The 21,965-nt window shown below is 43.2% G+C and overlaps 1 protein-coding gene across 3 annotated transcripts in view; it reads right to left on the bottom strand.

The window, feature by feature from the left end:
* Positions 1-2,318: 2,318 nt before the first annotated feature.
* Positions 2,319-21,965, bottom strand: part of LOC136623227 (odorant receptor 131-2-like) — a 40,967-nt gene continuing 21,320 nt past the window's right edge. For all 3 annotated transcript variants that reach the window (XM_066598159.1, XM_066598160.1, XM_066598158.1), the window contains exon 2: positions 2,319-5,394. In XM_066598159.1, the coding sequence (XP_066454256.1) occupies positions 4,450-5,388 (939 nt within the window). In that variant the 5' untranslated portion in view covers positions 5,389-5,394 and the 3' untranslated portion in view covers positions 2,319-4,449. The remainder of the gene's footprint in view (positions 5,395-21,965) is intronic.

The following is a 21,965-nucleotide window of genomic DNA, read 5'->3' on the forward strand; positions in this document are numbered from 1 at the left end:
ATTTTTCCGCGCGTTTTTCGCGGCGTTTTCGCGGCTTTTCCATTAATTTCCATTGACTTTTATGGGTGCATTAGGAGAAAAATAAGGACACATATGCAACTGACAGTTCCTATGTTAAAAACGCAAAAGCAACGCAAAAAAAACGCCAGTCGACAGGAACACATGTTATCTCTATGCCTGTGCAGGAAAAACGCAAAACGCAAAACGCAGGTAAAAAAACGCCAGTGGGTGGGCGCCCTTACAGTGCAAACATTGCTAGAAGCAAATAGCACTATCTATATTGCAGTGGCTTGGTTTGGTAGTGCAGGCACGGCTCCCATTAAATTCAGGGCAATGTTGACAGCACTATCTGCTTCCAATGTTGTCCACACAGAAAACTCTCTTTTGTCCCAAGTAATGCACCCCTAACAATCAACTATTGATGACCTATTCTGAAGATTGGTCATCAATAATAAAAATCCTGGACAGCTGTTTAAACATCTTCTCAGGTTAGTTAGTGTGTTTTAGACATTTTTCAGTAAGCGGCTGGTCTTGACATTGGAGTGGGAAGGATGAGGCCGCCTGCAGATGGGCGGAAATTCCGCGGCGGTATTCCCCGCAGAATTTCCGCCCCTGGACGCCTGCATAGGATTGCATTACAGCACACAATCCTATGCAGACGGCCGCGGTTTGTCTGCGCGAAATCATACGCAGCAAACAAACTCCGGCATGCTCTAATTGTGTGCGGGGCTCGCAGGGCCCCGCACAGAAACATCACTCGCCGGCCCCGCTCTGCGCATGCGCTGGCTGCCATGCAGCCAGCACATGAAAGAGCCGGAGCTGCGGGAGCGGGTGAGTCTGCGGTGCTCTCTGCAGGCGCTCAGGTCACGTCCCGCTGCGAGAATTCTCGCAGCCGGATCCGACCCGGCCGTTTGCAGGCGGCCTTAACAAATTAAATTAACAGATGCAGTGTTTTAATGTTTCTGTATATGTTTCCTAAACTGAGGATAGAAACTTTTTTGATATTGAAAAAGTAAGCATCATTTCAGTAAAACTCAGAATGGTGTTTTCATCGAAGTTGGATGGATTGAAAGTGTACTTTACAGCATGCTGCGTGAACAATACAATTTGATTTCTGCCTTAACCCCTTGAGTGGCAGGTTTCCTACCACCCTGTCGTGCCCACCAGGGCAGGTTTTTTAAAATGGTCTAATCATTGAATTTCAACTAGTTTTGCAGTTGCGTCTCAAGAGCCATAACTTTTTCATTTTTCCTTTGACATGGCCATATAAAGGCTTGTTTTTTGCGGGACAAGTTGTGATTTTTTAAAGAGGGGGGAGGAAAAAAAGAAATGGGGAAAAAAGAAAAAAGGGGCCATGTCATTAAGGGGTTAAATAATGTATTAACTTCCTTCTCTGGGTCATTACGACGCACACGGATACCACATGTGTGATTGTATTTTTGATTTTTTACAAAGTAAAGGGAGACAAGTGTTTTTTTTATTTTTTTAATAATTTTTTTACTTTTTTTTTTTTTAATTTTTTAAAATTTTTTTATTTTTTTTTGTCCCTTTAGGGGACTTCCACAGGGACCCATCAGGACCCCTGATCACATTCCAGGGGTCCGATGGTGACAGCCCTTTACATGCTGCAGTGACAACCCTTTACATGCTGCAGTCACATAGACTGCAGCATGTAAAGGGTTAACACAGCAGAGATCGGAGTTTTTCTCTGATCTCTGCTGTAAGAGCTAGTACCTAGCTGTCCTCTGACAGCTAACAACCAGCTCTCCCTGCCACAGAGACCATCAGCTTGCTTCTGACAAGCCGATGGTCTCTATGGCAACCTGTAAACAAAGCAGGAGGTTGCCGACATATCGGCAATATCTTCTGCTGGTTTTTCAAAGCCCTTGCTTTGTTCTCTGTGGGACTGTGCAGGCAGAGCACACTGTCACAGCTTGTGGCATTGTGCTCTGCAGCTCCCATAGTGATACATAGCCCGGAAATCTTCCGGGCTATGTCACTATGAGCAGTGGAGCTCCTCACGGAACTTTTCCGGGCGTGCCACTCAAGGGGTTAATGTACACATTATGATGGTGGGTAACTTCAAAGGAGCACAGTTTAGTCTTGGTTCCTATAATAGTAGAAGACTGCGTCATACACTGATGCCATTGCAGATACAGAACTTAGATTAGCCAAAATAAGCCAATAAAGCAAATTTTAGCAGAACTTATTTCAATCATTTTTTTATTGAACTTTTTCGATAAACATTAAACAGTAGTACATTATACTGATCTGCAGTTACCGTTTTATCTAAACATAGCCACGCTGATTCTCTCGTGTCATAGATCGGGGTTTTTCCCTGCAGAATACATTTATTTTGTAAAACAAAAAACTAAAAAATAATAAATTGAGAAAAAAAAAAAAATACAACTTTATGATGCGTTAATAATACAAGGCACATGTCTGACTAGAGGGGTGGCAGGTAGGGGGGGGGGTGTTGGGGTAAGGGGTCGGGGGGGGTGTAGGTCTTGCTTGTAGGCTTTTTAGGCTCTCAGGGGTCCCTAAGGGTCTATAGTACCTGTATATAACCAGTTTTCAAAAGGTTTAGATGCTCTCATGGCAATCCACGGGCTCCAAAGATCATAGGACCTTTTGCGGTCTTTTTCCTCCTCTGCTCCCTCCATTTCGTATCTCATAAGAGTATTAAATTTTTCTGTCCATATAACCTTTGTGGGTGGGGCCGTGGAACGCCATAAGCCCGGGACAGACATCCTGACCGCTAGGATGGCCAATCTCAGGAGTTCGGTTTTGATCTTTGCCATGGACCCCGGGAGCATTAGTAGTAGGGCAAATTTTAGCAGAACTTAGGGCTCATTCACAACTGCACAGGAGGTTCAGTTTGGAGTCTTAGCCCTGCATGGAAACATAAACTAACAGACCCCATTATAGTCAGTGGGGTCTATTGGGCACTGCTGCTGTCCGACATATGCTGGATCCTGCACCACCATTGATTTCCTCGTTCTGCTCCATGCAACGTAACAAAGATGGTGGTAACGAGCACTTAGGATATAGTCAATAGGGTCTGTCGAGCAATGCTCTTATCCAATATATACCCAATACTGCACTGCTGTTGATTTCATAATAATGGTAACAGTGGTGGGATCGAGCCCTTCATTGAAATTAATTAAAGGGGTTGTCTCATTAATGACAATCATTTTTTATACTGAAGCCAGCCTGGAAAACAGCTGATTCAGGTTCGGCTTCAGAAGCACAGCCGCTCAATGGTTATCGCACAGATTAACCCAGGCTCCTTACACATTTCCCCGGCAGCAGCCACTGAATTCAAGTTATAATTTTACACTCCAGTTGTTCAAGTGAATGGCCAATCAAGTATTAAATAGGCTGGCTAGGTCCGCCTGAGGAAGCAGATCACACTGCCCCCCTTAATGTTCACATACCCTTACAGGGCATGTGGAAATGGGTTATCTGGTTGTCCTCATGAGACATTATGGATGGGTATATTGGTCTTTCTATGAAGGGTGGACTTCTATATAAAAGCTTTTAACTTATTCAGCTCTCTAGTTTTCTGCCCTGCTTCCACATGTAAGAGGACCTCCAAAGTATGGAAAATTAAGCAGGACACGGAGACACTGAAGTTTGCACTGCAGTTAGTCTTGCAGTTGCTACCATCACGGTCTATCGCTGCTGCTTACTTGGTTCTGCAATTGTAGTCGGCCGCCTGTCACATGCTGCACAACACACCTTTGCTTTTGCTCTCTTCCTGGACTCCGCCTTTCTTAAAGGACCAGCAAGCGCTCTCTCATCCCGTCCATCACCAGCCAACCCTTGCTATATTAGGCAGCTTACCCTAATGAAGGATGCCTAAGCAATTTTTTCTTATTAGCCATTTGTGAAAAATCCCCTCGGTTCTGTATTCTAGACTTTGCTATTGCTTGCTGCATCCCTTGACCTTCAGCCTAGACTTCATTTATGCACCTGTGCTGCCAGCTCTGACTACAGCCTGTATTTCTGCAAGACTCCTGTTCAGACTTTTAGGTACTGTGCCTCGCCCAGTACAGTATCAGCCGCCACGCTACCGGGACTATCTGTGTGTGCAATAGCTGGGGACCTCGCAGGAAAGTTGGTATCCCCCTTTGAGTGGTCAAGTGTGAAAACCAACATCCTCCACATGTTACCATCTCAGATAACCCAAAGCCAAACCAGCGTATGGCAAGGTAGATCCACATCTGTCTGCCTGACAGCTACTAATCTCCACTAATTGTTATCATTCATCGATGGATAGGGCAAGGTAACACAGGCATGGTTGAAAGCCACAATTCTCCGCTCCGAACAGTACAATGGACTATAGTGAAGATACAATCAGACAATCTGACCATCCCATTAGTGTTAATTGGCATTTCTGCACCTGTCTTACCAGTGGTATCTTGCTACACATTTATGATCTCTCCTTTAGTCTTCAGTTTTGGATGTTGTGTTCATTTGATAACTTTCAGCACTATATATGTTACACAGTCCACAGCAATGTTGTCTTTCAATAAATTTCTGTCTCAGTTCTGTACATCTTAGTCCATATACAACAGGGCTGAGACACTGAGCTAAGGAGAAAATAATAAAACTAGTCAAATGCAAAATAATATACTTATTGGTCCCCCCTATAGAAATGTTGATCAGTGTTGGAAACATATGTAGAGCAATCTGTAGTCCATGAATCAAGATGGTTCTTCTTGCTTGGCAGTTGGATGTTGTAAAATGTCCTGCTCGTTTTCCTTCTCTAAACATAATAATATAGGATGCCAAGATAATAATGGCTAATAACAGGATGAAAGCTACTCCAGCTATTCTTGACAATGTACTTGATAAAGTAGTCGGGCAAGTTGGATCCAGTCGAACTATTTCCTGGGGGCCTTTCTGTATGCCTTCATAAAAAAGTGAGACTACCGGGTCTAGCAAGGAAATAATCCATAAACATAGAATTAGTTTAGACTTTATAGAATGAACAAATGTTAAATATTTAAGAGGCCAGCAAACAGCTATGCAAGTATTCAAAGCCATTATGGCAAGAGTCAATTGGGCTGCTTTTCCAAATGTTATCTGCGCTGCAAAAAGAAGCCAGCAAACTAGGACTGGGGCAAAGACCTCGAAAGTTCGGATATAGCTAAAAATGGTGCCTAGGCCAAAGAATAATGTCAAGCACACCAGGTGGTGGCACAAAAAAAAGTAGCGCACTTCATTCTTCAGGACGGTGCTACTCCACACAGTTTGAGTGATCAGAAAGGTGAATACCGAGCAGATGAGGAAATCCAGCAGGTAGAAGGAGGCTTTGATTGTTTCTAGTGTTTGAGTGGAGTTAGAGTCATTGGTGGTGTTCATAGCACAAAGATAGTACATTCAAATCTACAAGACAAAGGAGATATGTATTTATTAAATAGGTTATATTGATATATACAGTGTCTAATACACACAGACATATATATCATAACATAACTGTTACATATATGTAACCTGCTGTCAGGTTCTAGTAGTTTATTTAGGGAAATTTTACAGAGAAATAGGGAAAACGAAAGAAAAAAGTGGGAAAAAGTATTTAAAAAGTACATGTAGAACAGCAAGTCTGATACCGGATTCATATGCTGATAGTGTTGTGTAATCAAGCACAAAACCTGACATGGTGAGCAGTTCTGTTACTATTGCTTGTTTCTCGCAGGTAAAGGTAAATACAATCACAATCCCACTTAAGGGTGCATTCGAATGTGGCAGATTTTGACAAGGTTCCGCAGCAGATTTCACCTTGTCAATTAAAGGGGATATGTATTGAGTGGAGTTAGAGTATGCTGTGGATCTGTAGCAAAATCTGCAGAAGTCGTGTGGATTTTGGTACATATTTTCTGCTGTGGAAAATCTGCACTAAATCCAGTATGTGCGTTCACACCCTAAGGATACGTTCACACGAGCGTGCTTTTGTGCATACATACGTCCGCATCTAGGTACGAGCAAAAACTCGCGTGAGCACAGCTGCGTGCTTGTTGTCAATGGAGCCGCGGCTGCTCCCGGCGGCTCCATTGAAGACAATGCTCTGCCGGCCCCCTGCATTCTTTTTCAGGGAAGGGCTTTACATATAAGCCCTTCCCTGAAAAAGATACATTTTAGTGCAAAAAACAAAACAAAAAAACTTACCTCTCCGTCGCTGCCGCGACTCCCACTGGTATGAAGAACACATCTGCTGCATGCGGCAGATGTTTCCTTCATCCCTGCTAGTTAAAAGAATTCCCTGCTGCTACATCTGCCACATCTGTGGCATATGCAGCAGAGGACTTCTTTAATTCTCTACCGCAGCTGTCACACATGACAGTTGCGGTAGAGAATCCTGCTGCCGGCATCCCGTCAATGGCTTTTCAGGGAAGGGCTTTATAAGCCCTTTCCTGAAAAGCTATTTAAAAAAATATAATAAAAAACAAAACGAATAATACTCACCTTTAAAATCCCCGCCTGCTGGTAACTCTGATTGTGGTTATAGCGCTACAGAGCTGGGGACAGCGGCAGAAGTCGCCTCTGAGCCCCAACAGCTGTCAGTGGCTTTGCAGATGTATTCTTTATCCCCGCGGGGGACACAGCAGCGGCTGACAGGTAAGTAATTTTTTTTTTTTTTTACTCTATTTTTAATTGGCTTTTCAGGGAAGGGCTTATGAAGCCCTTTCCTGAAAAGCCATTGAGAGCTGCCGGGGCTCAGCGGCGACTTCTGCTGCTGTCCCCGGCTTTGTAGCTCTCAGCTATCAGCAGCCGAGGATTTAAAATCCCCGCCTGCTGGTAGCTCTAATTGTGATTGGCTGAGCGCTTCAGCCAATCACAATCAGAGCTACCAGCAGGCAGGGATTTTAAATCCCCGGCTGCTGATAGCTCAGCAGCACTACAGAGCCGGGGACAGCGGCTTCATAAGCCCTTCCCTGAAAAGCCAATTAAAGATAGAGTAAAAAAAAATTACTTACCTGTCAGCCGCTGCTGTGTCCCCCGCGGGGATGAAGAATACATCTGCATGCGGCAGATGTTTCCTTCATCCCCGCTAGTTAAAAGAATTCCCTGCTGCTACATCTTCCACATCTGTGGCAGATGCAGCAGAGGAATTCTTTAATCCTCTACCGCAGCTGTCACACATGTCAGCTGCGGTAGAGGATTCTGCTGCCGGCAATTGATTTCAGGGGAGGGCTTTGAATTTAAACCCTTCCCTGAAAATCAAATAAAAGTGGTTTAAAAAGCAAAAAAACAGATTCTCACCTCCACTTAGCTGCCAGGGCACAGACGCGTCTACTCCTGCTGGCCCCTGCACTGTGGTGCTGATCTATCAGCAGGCGGAGATTTAAAATCCCCGCCTGCTGAAAGAGCTGAATGTGATTGGCTGAGGTGCTTAGCCAATCACAGGCAGCTCTCGCCCGCCATTCATTCAGGGAGAGCTGCCTGTGATTGGCTAAGCACCTCAGCCAATCACATTCAGCTCATTCAGAAGGCAGGGATTTTAAATCCCCCCCCTGCTGATAGATCAGCACCACAGTGCAGGGAACAGCAGGAGAAGACGCGGCTGTCCCCCAGCAGCTGAGGGGAGGTGAGTATCTGTTTTTTTTGTTTTTTAAACCACTTTTATTTGATTTTCAGGGAAGGGCTTATATTCAAAGCCCTCCCGTGAAATCAATTGCCAGCAGCAGAATCCTCTACCGCAGCTGACGTGTGACAGCTGTGGTAGAGAATTAAAGAATTCCCCTGCTGCATCTGCCACAGATGTGGCAGATGTAGCAGCAGGGAATTCTTTTAACTAGCGGGGATGAAGGAAATATCAGATGTGTTCCTCATTCCTGCGGGGGACACAGCAGCGGCGGACAGGTAAGTAATTTTTTTTTTTTTCTCAACACTAAAATTTTTTTTTCAGGGAAGAGCTTATATGTAAAGCTCTCATCTGAAAAACAATTTAGGTGTGCCAGCAGACCATTGGCTTCAATGGAGCCACAGGCAGCAGCAGCGGATTCATTGAAGAGAATGCCTGCTTTTTTTTTGCACTAAAATTTTTATTTTTCAGGGAAGAGCTTATATGTAAAGCTCTTCCCTGAAAAACAATTTAGGTGTGCTAGCAGACCATTGTCTTCAATGAAGCCGCCGGCAGCAGAATGCCTGCATTTTTTTTTTTCACACTAAAATTTTTCTTTTTCAGGAAAGAGCTTATATGTAAAGCTCTTCCCTGAAAAAGAATGCAGGGGTGCCGGCAGACCATTGTTTTCAATAGAGCCGCCGGCAGCAGCCACGGCTCCATTGAAAGCAATGCGTGCATTCCCTATGGTGCATGCATGTCCTATCTTTGCAGGCACGCACCTGCAAAGTACGGACATGTGCACACACCATAGGGAATGCATTGTTGCAAATAGAAGCGTGTTTTTGTGCGTGCGTATGTACGCACAAAAATATGCTTGTGTGAATGCACCCTATGCATTCTTTTCCAGGGAAGAGCTTTACATATACCTATCACAGCCATCCATGTCATTTGTTTAATAAATAAGGTACAGGATTAGTCCTGCGTATCTCTGTCACCTCACTGAGACAGTTTTGTAAGAGGAGAGAGTTAAGAACTGAAAATCCTGTGCTGTATAGTGAAAAAAAGCCACAATCACCCCGTTATTACCGCCCCTCACACCATGATCACCCCGCTTCACCCACGAAGTAAAGAATACCCATGTACATTTTTTTGGGTTAATTTTTTTTCATTTGGTCTACGCCCATGAAAAAAATGTTGTTCTAAAATGGAGCGTAGACGTTACAGTGTGCTGTTGTTCACTAGCAGTTCAGGTAGTGATACCGAAACTGCTTGGGAAGAAGACATATATTGCAACAGCGACGACCCTACCGCTAGACCTTTGGAGATTGAAGTAGTGGTTGGGGCAGAGGGGCCGAGGAGTGCGCTGCCTCCCACAATGTGGGATACCCCAATTTACTACGACTCCGGGCGTTAATGTGGATGTCACTAATTTTGCCCCCTAATTTTTTTAAATTTATTAGCGACAACGTCCTGGAATTAATTGTCTAGCAGACCAACATATATGCTGGACAATTTATTAAAGAGGACCCCACCCCTGTGTATTCCAGACTACTGCCCGCCAAAAATGTCCCAGAGATGAAAAAAATTCTTGTGAATTGCCCTATTAGTGGGATTAGTAAAAAAAATCCTCCATACGGTCATACTGGTCCACTAGTGCTGTTCACACAACCCCTCTATTTGCACAAGCTATGACCTATCACCAATTTAAAATATAATGCCTTTCTTGCATTTTGCTGATAATATCCAAGTCCCCCCTGGAGAAGACCCTGCGTACAACAGGTTATGTAAAATGTAGCCCCTAATATCACTGTTAAAAGAATCTTTTAAAAATATATACACGCCTGATAAAAATCTGTTCGTGGACGAGTCCCTAATGAGCTTCACGGGCCGTCTCTCATTCCGCCTGTTCATCTGCTCTTAGCGCGCCAGCTATGGCGTTAAGTTATACTTAGTGTGTAACAGTACAACAGGGTATACATGCGATTTTTTTCATTTATGAAGGCTGAGACCGCCACCTAAATCCCCCTAACTACCCAGATTACATCGGCACAAATGGAAAAATCATTTGGGAGCTCATGGGCCCATTTTTACATAAGGGGTGCCATGTGTATACCGATAATTATTATACTAGTGTTCCACTTTAGAAATCCCTCTGTGACGCAAATACAAGTGGCCTGCAAGACAATACAAAAAAATATAGTGGGATTCCCCCAACCCCTGGTGGCCAGGTGCGTGGAAAGGGGAGCGTCATATCCGCTGGCAATTGGCCCACTGCTTGCAGTAAAGTGGCATGACAAGAAAGATATATGATATCTGTATGATATCGACCATGCACGCAGACACCTCCATTGCCGTAAGGGAGAGGGGGTTGCAACACAGAAAATAAAATCTGTCTGCATCAGGGACCACAATAAATTAATGAGGGTGTAGACCTGTCTGACCAGGCGCTTCAGCCGTACCGAGTGAACAGAAAGACCAGAGCCTGCTATTAAAAGGTAGCAATCTAATTCTACCTATAATGCCTACATAATTTAAAAGACATCCGATTGGGGCTACAATGGGGTGTTTCTGAACACGGGACAAACAGGGGCATCCAATTTGGGGTGCAAGTCTTCATTCTTATATGTGCTGTACAAAAAGAATGTTTTTAAAATGACACAATTGCCCAAAAAATGATAATTGTAATTTTTTGCTTCAGCTTTGCTTAGATTCATTCAAAAACTATGAGGTCAAAATACTTATTACACCCCTAGAGGAATTCGTTAGGGGGTCTAGTTTTCAAAATGGCGTCCTTTTATTTTTTCTCCTGTAAATTGCATTAACTCCTGAAAAAAGCTGTGTGATCAAATTACTTATTATTAAGGGGTATCGTTTTTAAAATGGGGTAATTTGTGGGGGTATCTATCACTATTCAATCAATCTTGGTTTGGTGTAGGAAAACAAAGTGTTTCTCAAAATGTTGATAATGTTAAATTTATACATGTCTTAAATGGTTAAAACAAATTTTTACAAATGTGCATCCAGAATAAAGTAAACAGATGGAAATATATATCTTATCAAACATTTATATAGTATGTTTGCACATATTTAAGATATTGCATCATTGGAACCTATGATGACCGCTCACAGCAAGTGAGAGGGATAATTGAGAAATACTGGGATGTTCTCCTTAGAGACAAAGATCTGGCATCATACTTACCCTCACGACCAATGATCACGTATAGAAGAGGAAGAAATCTACAGGATCGGCTGATACATAGCCATTTTACACAGCAATCATCAACATTGTCTTGGTTAATGAGTAATCCAATAAATGGTTGTTTTCCATGCGCACATTGCAAAGCATGTGAATATATTAAGAGAGGCGCAGAATTTGTGAGTTCGACAACAGGAACTACATATAAAATAAGAGACTTTATAAATTGTAAATCAAGTGGTGTCATTTATCTGGCGACATGCCCATGTCCGCTTGATTACATAGGCAAGACAAGACAGCAATTCAGGCGCTATCCCATATTGGTAACATCAATAGAAAAGAGCAAACAAGCCTGGCAGTTCATGTACGAGATTTCCATGACAATGATCCCACTACTAGAGATGAGCGAACCTACTCGGCCACGCCCCTTTTCCGCCCGAGCGCCGCGATTTTCGAGTACTTCCGTACTCGGGCGAAAAGATTCGGGGGGCGCCGTGGGTGAGTGGGGGGTTGCAGCGGGGAGTGGGGGAGAGAGGGAGAGAGAGAGGGCTCCCCCCTGTTCCCCGCTGCTACCCCCCGCTCCACCACACCTTCCCCCCGCCCCCCGGCGCCCACCGAATCTTTTCACCCGAGTACGGAAGTACTCGAAAATCACGGTGCTCGATCGAGTAATTACTCGAAACGAGTACGTTCGCTAATCTCTACCCACTACCATCAAATTTCAGGGGATTGAATTATTGAGGTCAGATGGACGTCGTGGTGATTTAGATCTGAAATTATTACAGAAGGAAAGTACTTGGATTTATCGCATGGAATCTCTGTCACCTAAGGCCTCATGTCCACGGGCAAAATAGGATTTAGAATCCACAGCGGATCACCCGCATGTGGATCCGCACCCCATAGGGATGCATTGACCACCCGTGGGTAGATAAATACCCGCGGATGGTCAATAAAAGTGATTTTTTTAAAAATGGAGCATGAAAAAATCCGGACCATGCTCCATTTTCGTGCGGGTCTCCCGTGGGGACGGCTCCCGCAGGCTTCTATTGAAGCCTATGGAAGCCGCCCGGATCCGCGGGAGACCAAAATCAGAATATAGTTACCCGCTCCGGATCTTCCCTTCGCCGCGGCTTCATCTTCTCTCCGTTGCGGACGGATCTTTTTTCTTCGGGCCGGCGCATGCGCGGGGCACGCAACCAACGTGCCGTGCACATCCGCTGGGCCGAAGAAAGAAGATCCGGCCGCGACGGAGAGAAGATGAAGCCGCGACGAAGGGAAGATCCGGAGCGTGCGAGAGGTGAGTTAATTCCTATTTTCAGCCCTCATGTCCGCGGGCCAGGAGGACCCGCTACGGATTCTCCATGGAGAATCCGTAGCGGGCCTGATTTTCCCCGTGGACATGAGGCCTTAAGGCCTTAATGAGCAGCTGTCTTTCCTGCCATTTATCAAGAAATGATAGAATCCATTATAAATTCTACTATGGAAAACATCTTCTGTTTTTGGACCCAAATATCTATGTGTCCCCTCTCTTTTGGGTTGCTATATGTTTTTCCTGAGGATACATTTGGAATAATAATTTACTGACTTTCTCACTATGTAAATATCCCTCCCTTTGGGGAAATACAATCAGTTTACCAAAACCCGACAGAGGATAACATCAAGTGCTGGTGTTTTCATTCATGACTCTATATTTATAGGTTCTGATGAGACCACCAATGATCTATCTATATAAGGAATGAAATAAAATAAAATATTTCAAGAGGAAAGATCTATCAGGACTAGCTACTACCGTGTTTCCCCGAAAATAGGACAGTGTCTGATATTAATTTTTGTTCAAAAAGGCTTAACTTTTTTACATGTATAGCTGTCTGGACACTATTTCAATTGACTTTTTTAATTAACTGTTAGCAGGGCTTAATTTTGGAGTAGAGCATCCTCAAAAAGCCTGAAAAATCATTTTGCATCCTCAAAAATTCTGAAAAATCATGCTATGTCTTATTTTCAGGGAAACAGGGTATGGATCTAATAATAACTAATGGCAACAATAAAGAATACCCTGAGTATGTATAGGACATTATCTGATTTACCTTCATTCTTAGGATCGTCATTATATATATCCATATAATAATACTCCACAGAATGGGTTGGAGTACTGTCAGTCATTGATTAACTTGTCTGCACTAAGTCTGACTTTAGACATTCTGCGCATGCGCTAGAATCTTAAAATTTTGTGCATTACATCTGCGCAAGCGCTGATGTACGAACACGAACGTTACGTCTGACTCTATCTGCGCTTGCGCTATGGATTACGGGACGTCACGACAATGATTTTGTTCTGCGCAGATGCGTGATCTTCCCATACAAAACATCGCGATAGTTCACAGAGGTCCGAAATCCGCGTATGCGCGGGATTTCTTTCAGTATCACGTTATTACGGAGACCTCTGCTGGCTCACCAGTCCTCTAACCTGAATGGTGTTTATGGTATTGACCCCCGGATTCTGATTGGTAGGGAGGCGGAGACACCAATACTTTAAGCGTGCATCGTACTCACTCTTACCATCTCTGCATAACGATTATCACGAGCCACATTGGCTGCTGCACTAGGGACTTTTAGGAAAAATCTTTCCTTAGTTAATTTAGCCCTCCTGATGAACCAGCCATAAAATATATGTGGCTGGGGAAACGCGTTGAGAGGCCATCTAATATGCTAAGATAGGGGATATAATATGCCAAGAACAACTTAGCATATAAACTAATGGTTCCTTATACTTGTGACTTAGCACGCACTGGCCATTATATATAGGCTAGACAAGTTGCATGCATGTCAAATAAGGAACGGATATTAAAAGAACTATTTAGGAACCCTATTTACAAACAATAAACATGTAGAGTTTTTGCATCACTTGTAGTGACATTAAGGCCGCCTGCAGACGGCCGGGTCGGATCCGGCAGCGAGAATTCTCACTGCGGGACCCGACCCGAGTGCCTGCAGAGAGCAGTGGGTACTCACCCACGGCCCCGGCTCTTTCATGTGCCGCCTGCCGGCGCATGCGCAGACCAGAGCCGGCGGTGGGTGAGTAAAGTTTCTCGCAGAGCCCCGCACAGAAATAGAGCATGCCGTGGTTTGTTTGCCGCGCGAGATTTCGCGCTGCCAAACCGCGGCCGTCTGCATAGGATTGCATTTGCTAACGCAACCCTATGCAGGCTTCCAGCGGCGGAAATCCCACGGGAAATCCTGCCGCGGAATTTCCGCCCGTCTGCAGGCGGCCTAAGGCAAGTGGTTACTTTGATCTCAATATAGGATCGCGTCTATTCCATGACTCTGATATATTAAAAGAATCATGATGGAAGACTATGTTGATAAATACAATACTAGCCAGCTGACAAATTTAAGTGGCTAGTAGCATTTATAATCATCTTTACTTATATGCATGGCATCCCTTTAGAACATAGGATACACATCAATATCAGTATATCCTTTATATTATAGACGCATCTTGCTTAAATTTGATCAAATGTCATTCCAGATGACACTATCAGAGGAATATTCCCTGACATACCATCATTATTATTGATGCACATGTTGCTTGATCATACTATTTGGACCTACAGATTGTCAATCCCGGTAGGGACACTCTCTTGTAAGATCAATGAGAATACATGTTCTATATTAGACCTAGTATCTGCAACTATAGCGGTCTGGATTTTTATTGACCGACATGATTGACAGCACCAGTAGTTCCTCATTATCTATTATCTGTCTTTTAGAGGGACCACCATATTTTGAATAAAATATTCTATTCAATGCATACACAAAACTTGTATGCTTTGAGGGGTGTATGATCACTGTGAGTCTATTATCCCTTCATTAGTTGTATGTAGTGTGTCGTAGTCTTTATTATTTTGTAATATGTACATAAATAAAAGTTAAGTTTTAGTCCTAATCTGTCATTATTTAAAGGGGTTGTCCCGCGACGAAACGGTTTTTTTTTTTTCAACCCCCCCCCCCCCCCCCCCCGTTCGGCGCGAGACAACCCCGATGCAGGGGTTAAAAAAGAACACCGGAGAGTGCTTACCTGAATCCCCGCGCTCCGGTGACTTCTTACTTATCTGCTGAAGATGGCCGCCGGGATCTTCACCCTCGGTGGACCGCAGGGCTTCTGTGCGGTCCATTGCCAATTCCAGCCTCCTGATTGGCTGAAATCGGCATGTGACGGGGCGGAGCTACAAGGAGCCGGCATCCAGCACGAGCGGCCCCATTGAGGAAAGAAGAAGACCCGGACTGCGCAAGCGCGTCTAATTTGGCCATTAGACGCCGAAAATTAGACGGCCTCCATGGAAACGAGGATGCTAGCAACGGAGCAGGTAAGTGAAAAACGTCTTATAACTTCTGTATGGCTCATAATTAATGCACAATGTACATTACAAAGTGCATTAATATGGCCATACAGAAGTGTATAGACCCACTTGCTGCCGCGGGACAACCCCTTTATGATATTGCAGTTAAAAATGTGAAAGAATAACATTTTTTTCAAAATGTCACCAATTTTGCGACTTTTAATAAATATACGCAAATTCTATTTTTACCACCTAAATGAAGTACAATATGTGGTCAAAAAACAATGTCAGATTTAGGGCTCCCACCCACTTGCATTTTCTTAACGCTGCGATATCGCTGCTTTTTTTTTAATAACACGAATGTCAATGGGACTTTCTAACGTTAAAAACGCAACGCACAAAAATCGCAAAGCACAAACTTGTGATGCGTTTTTAACATTAGACAGTCCCATTGACATTCACGATAAAAAAATATCGCAATGTTAAAAAACACGCAAGTGGGTTGGAGCCCTCACTTAGATATGCAAAACCTTTACAGAGCTATTCTATGTTAAAGTGCCACATGTCAGATGTCCAGAATCTGGGCTCTTCATTAGGTCACAAAAAGGCTTCATCACTAAGGGGTTAAAATAAAAACAAAGCAGAATAGAAATTAGATACTACTACCCTGTTTCCCTGAAAATAAGACATACCCTGAAAGTAAGACATAGCATGCTTTTCCAGAATTTTTGAGGATGCAAAATGATTTTTCAGTCTTTTTGAGGATGCTTGAAATATAAGCCCTACTCCAGCTGGAATCGGCACACGTGACGGGGCGGAGCTACGCGATGACGCGTAGAATGGGGCGGAGCCAGAACGCGGCTGCTGCCGGACAGACCCGAAGGCAGAAGACCCTTCTGCGCAAGCGCGTCTAATCGGGCGATTAGACGCTGAAGTTAGACGGAGCCATGGAGACGGGGACGCCAGCGCAGGGAAGGTAAGTGAATAACTTCTGTATGGCTCATATTTAATGCACGATTTATATTACAAAGTGCATTAATATGGCCATACAGAAGTGCTGAACCCCACTTGCTTTCGCGAGACAACCCCTTTAACTCTACTTCTAGCTGTGTGTAGGGGTGTACTAATAGGGAAGTCCTTAGAGGAGTGTGAGATATCAGGATTGTAGAAATAGTGACCAAGCTGCTGCTCCACTGTATCTGAAGCATGCAAGACAATGATGACAACCTTGAATGGAAGGCTCTACTAGATTCTGCATATAAGGAACTAAGAGAACTGTGATTTTTCTTTTATTTTTCACTGTACGCATGCCTTTATTTTCAAATTCCTTTAATTTTATTTCATTGTGATACTGTCATGTCTAGTATGTCTAGAAGCTCAATCACAGGTGACAAATTCTGGATCCAATGAAAGAGTCAGACCGGAGAACAGATGTTACAGAAACTAGAAAAGAGTACTATAATAAAGTGCAGCAGGAAGCAGGGAAATTTGCAAACTAGTATACCAGAACTGCCCAAAGCGGACTGGTCTCTCAAGTGGACCAAAAAGGGCGATACCACTGTGGAAGAGTCTGGAGCGTAGTGGCGACACCTGACACTAATCACTAAACTATGGACACTAGAGAAACGTAACTAACTGCACTGAAACACTAAATGCAAGAACCTTAAACCACTGTACTCACTGGCATAGCTTGATGGCCAGATTACTGGAAGTATAACCAGCACCCCTTCCACCAAGGGCTGATTTAAATCATTGACATGGAGACTAATAGGCTGACTAGGCTTAAAGACAACCGGTTCGGTCACCACAGGCCCCCCCGGGGGAACTGACTCCCTTGGGGTCCAGCGCAGAATGACACTGCGCTTCACATGGTCCAGGGTTGCTATGTTGATGCCACCCTGAACCAGTCTACGCAACCCGGAAATCTACTTCAATGTATCCAACCTTGGAGGACAATGAAAATAATATTTCTTTTTATTGGATTGTAAATCGGCCAACATATGGGATAATGTAATAGTCGTAAATTTGTGTTACATTTTTGTGTTATTATATTTTGCAGTAACACTTTGGGAATTATATGTATATGACCCAACACTCTGCAGTACTTTGTCCCATTTCACAATTTAACATATTGCACTGTACTGCATATGGGAAACATCGAGAGCCTCTCATCAGAGGTCGTCACTGCTACATCTCAGTTCTTAAGTATTGTCAGTGCAGTATGAGGGATATCTTGGTACAGATGAGACGTCACGTTGTGCGTCGCTGGAAAGTCTCTATTAGTATTTTTCCATCATAGATCCTTTTTGGCAGGTTAGGTGAATGCAGGGTTGAGCACATTTATCACCAACAAGCCAGGGCTATAGTTCCAGGAAGTCTATCTTAGGTAGCTGATTTATTTGACATTAAGCTCCCGATATTTTTTTGATTAACAGCAGTAAAATGTGACTCAACAGGATAGCCTAGTGCAAATAAATTGCCAAAGTAATTCTGTGTCACTTGCTGCTAAGACAAGTATCAAAAAAATGGTACAAACCATATTTCACTCCAAAAATACATAATGATCTCTCTAACATCTGCATGATAAGGTCATCAAGGAAAGACACTACCAAAGTGCACTGATTTCAAGAAAGGTTATATCTGGTGCTAATAGAAAGAATTTCCAAAAACTAAGCTAAAACCATTGTGGCTTATTTACCAGTACTGTGTAATACTGTGTCTTAAAATGCACTACATTTATTACACTAGCGCTGCTGGATGACAAATGTGTCAATTTCAAGGCTGTCTAGTATGCTTTTAGATCACCTTTTAGTTGGCTTAGTTTACAACAAAAATTGCAACAATTCTTGCATCGCTATTCATTTTTGGTGTAGTTTTGGTCACACTTTCCTTTTCAACAAAAGAATAACCCTTTCTCAGACAAAGAGAATAAAAACTGTCCAAAAGTGTGAAAAACATGTAAGACACTTTCAGACAGCTTTTTAAAGTAATTTACACCAGAAAACTGTCCAGATTTCAATAGTAAATAGTAATAATCATAGTAATTACACTACCGTTCAAAAGTTTGGGGTCACCCAAACAATTTTGTGTTTTCCATGAAAAGTCACACTTATTCACCACCATGCGTTGTGAAATCAATAGAAAATAGAGTCAAGACATTGACAAGGTTAGAAATAATGATTTGTATTTGAAATAACATTGTTTTTACATCAAACTTTGCTTTTGTCAAAGAACCCTCCTTTTGCAGCAATTACAGCATTGCACACCTTTGACATTCTAGCTGTTAATTTGTTGAGGTAAGCTTGTGAAATTGCACCCCACGCTTCTAGAAGCATCTCCCACAAGTTGGATTGGTTGGATGGGCACTTCTGGCGTACCATACGGTCAAGCTGCTCCCACAACAGCTCAATGGGGTTCAGATCTGGTGACTGCGCTGGCCACTCCATTACCGATAGAATACCAGCTGCCTGCTTCTGCTGTAAATAGTTCTTGCACAATTTGGAGGTGTGTTTAGGGTCATTGTCCTGTTGTAGGATGAAATTGGTTCCAATCAAGCGCTGTCCACTGGGTATGGCATGGCGTTGCAAAATGGAGTGATAGCCTTCCTTATTCAGAATCCCTTTTACCCTGTACAAATCTCCCACCTTACCAGCACCAAAGCAACCCCAGACCATCACATTACCTCCACCATGCTTAACAGATGGCGTCAGGCATTCTTCCAGCATCTTTTCATTTGTTCTGCGTCTCACAAACGTTCTTCTTTGTGATCCAAACACCTCAAACTTGGATTCATCTGTCCACAACACTTTTTTCCAGTCTTCTTCTGTCCAATGTCTGTGTTCTTTTGCCCATCTTAATCTTTTTCTTTTATTGGCCAGTCTCAGATATGGCTTTTTCTTTGCCACTCTGCCCTGAAGCCCAAAATCCCGCAGCCGCCTCTTCACTGTAGATGTTGACACTGGTGTTTTGCGGGTACTATTTAATGAAGATGCCAGTTGGGTACCTGTGAGGCGTCTGTTTCTCAAACTAGAGACTCTAATGTGCTTATCTTCTTGCTTAGTTGTGCAACGCGGCCTCCCACTTCTTTTTCTACTCTGGTTAGAGCCTGTTTGTGCTGTCCTCTGAAGGGAGTAGTACACACCGTTGTAGGAAATCTTCAATTTCTTAGCAATTTCTCGCATGGAATAGCCTTCATTTCTAAGAACAAGAATAGACTGTCGAGTTTCAGATGACCGCTTCTTTTTTTCTGGCCATTTTGAGCGTTTAATTGACCCCACAAATGTGATGCTCCAGAAACTCAATCTGCTCACAGGAAGGTCAGTTTTGTAGCTTCTGTAACGAGCTAGACTGTTTTCAGATGTGTGAACATGATTGCACAAGGGTTTTCTAATCATCAATTAGCCTTCTGAGCCAATGAGCAAACACATTGTGCCATTAGAACACTGGAGTGATAGTTGCTGGAAATGGGCCTCTATACACCTTTGTAGATATTGCACAAAAAAACAGACATTTGCAGCTAGAATAGTCATTTACCACATTAGCAATGTATAGAGTGCATTTGTTTAAAGTTAGGACTAGTTTAAAGTTATCTTCATTGAAAAGTACAGTGCTTTTCCTTCAAAAATAAGGACATTTCAATGTGACCCCAAACTTTTGAACGGTAGTGTATTTAATTTCATTATATGAAAAATTCTACAGAACAAACCTGAATAATCTAAAGAACTTGTATTCATTTATATTCTTCACAGCAACGTTTCCCTAAACCAGCAATGACTTATTAAATGATCAGCACAAAACATCATGCAAATTACGCTGTAGCTAGATTTACTTATTATATGGGCTGCAGGAGTTTCCTATTGATGAGATAGGAGGAGTATAAGTCATTACCAGCTGCCATTCAAGGTCCAAGCAGAATATATGTCATCAATAGTAAAAGTGCCCCTTTAATTCTATTTGTGTTAAGGTATGATCACATGGTGGATACAGGCCTTATGCACACGCTGCAAAAAAAAAATCTGCATTAAAAAATTGACATGTGGTTCAGATCCATAATTCGCACCGCGCACAGGGCAAATCTGCAGCAAAATCCATGACAAACTTGCATCGGACACGTGTGGATTTTGCCACAGAATCATTGAGGCTTTTGGGGTGAAATCTGGTGAAAATTCTACAGAGTAAAAATAGTAGATGGACACATATATGAAATTGTGCAAAAAGGATGCAGCAGTTGCTTAGTTATATCTGATTCTTCTATTTCCGTTTACCAAAAGTGACAACAGGATGTGGCTTTTTTTACTGCTGACAATTATCAGTGATCGAGACAGCAAACATGAGTGCCAGCGGCTGCCGCGAATGCTCTCCATTTTCCGTTAATTTCCAGGCTGAAGTTGCAAATCCTGTTGGGCCAGAAAATTAGCGCTAAACTGTGAAAGTTAGTGGAAGCTGCTAATGCTTATGTCATAGCAACCTTAACAATTATAATTATGTCTTCATTACTAAAGTGATAGTTAACTATAAATAAAAATACAGTCTTGGGCTTCTTTCACATGAGCGCATATCGGCCGCCCGTTTTCACAGCCGGCCGGTATACGCTACGTTGGGAGTGAAAAATCTGGTGAACAGGCGCACAAATCAAATGTTTGTGTGCCCATTCATATGGCCTGGTGAGGCCGGCGCAAATGTGTCGAGCTCACAAGGCCATCGCCCATTTCCTCTCACTCCCCGTCGCAGGCTCACCTCTCGTCCCTCCCCGCTCGTTCTGTGTAATGGGAGGGGGCGATGCTAAACTCCCTCCCACCTACGGCTGCTGCCATGGGCTCCTATAGGAGCCCGTTCAGCGGCTGACGTATTCTGGCCCAAAAGATAGTTCCAGGACTATCTTTTGGGCCCGACGTAAAAACACCGGCGCTATATTGGCTTGGCCCGGTGTTTTTACCTCTCAGAAATACGCACATGTGATTTGATGCATGGGAATCCAATGAATCAGATCACAGCGCATATCAGACGGCCGTGAAAACTCATGTGAAAGAAGCCTCAGGGTTCCTTCACACTGGCGATGTGATTTTCGGCCGCACATGCAATATGTATTTGCACAACCAAAAATTGCTTACGCCCATGTTTCTTCGCCTGCTCAGGCGTGTTTTTGAGTGCACAAATACACTGCATATTTGCGCATGCAAAAAAAGAACGTAGACCGGCTCATTGAATTGTTGTGCAAATAAGCAGGTTTCCTCCGTACTCACTGTGCATTGTACCCGCCCATTCACTTCAATGGCTTATTGCACTGTGTAATACACCCCAACAATGTCATGCTGCATTTTTTTTCACATGATTGTACATCGTGCAAAAAAATACGCTCATGTAAACGTTGAAATCAATGGGTTGTATTCACTGCATATTACGCACAAGGCATTGAAGCCTGTTACAAAGGGAAGTGCAATCCAAATATAATGGCTGGTTTTTACAGGACGAAGTCAAGATCCAAGCATAATATTGTTGAATAGTACCGTAATATTACGACACGTCCAAACTGTTATAGTCTTAAATATAGGAAATGGTTCATAACGTGAAAGTGAGACGTGCTGCTAGTATTCAATTACCAGCGTAATCAGCAGGTTTTAATTTCACAGAAACATATCAATTACTTTCTGTTATGAAAATGTTTTAAAAAAATTGTTGCACAGTGTAGGGGTCCACCATTTGGGACCCCAGTTTATCAGCTGCTTGCTGAGTCAGTTTGTCCATACAATGAGCTGGTTTCTGCAGGAAGCAGACAGGTTTGCTCCCATTGCAGTGGCCAGGCTTAGTATTACAGGCTAAGTTCCCATTCAGTGTTGATGTTAATAGGGTCTGCCAT

The sequence above is a fragment of the Eleutherodactylus coqui genome, chromosome 1 (assembly GCF_035609145.1).
Source record: "Eleutherodactylus coqui strain aEleCoq1 chromosome 1, aEleCoq1.hap1, whole genome shotgun sequence".
NCBI lineage: Eukaryota > Metazoa > Chordata > Amphibia > Anura > Eleutherodactylidae > Eleutherodactylus > Eleutherodactylus coqui.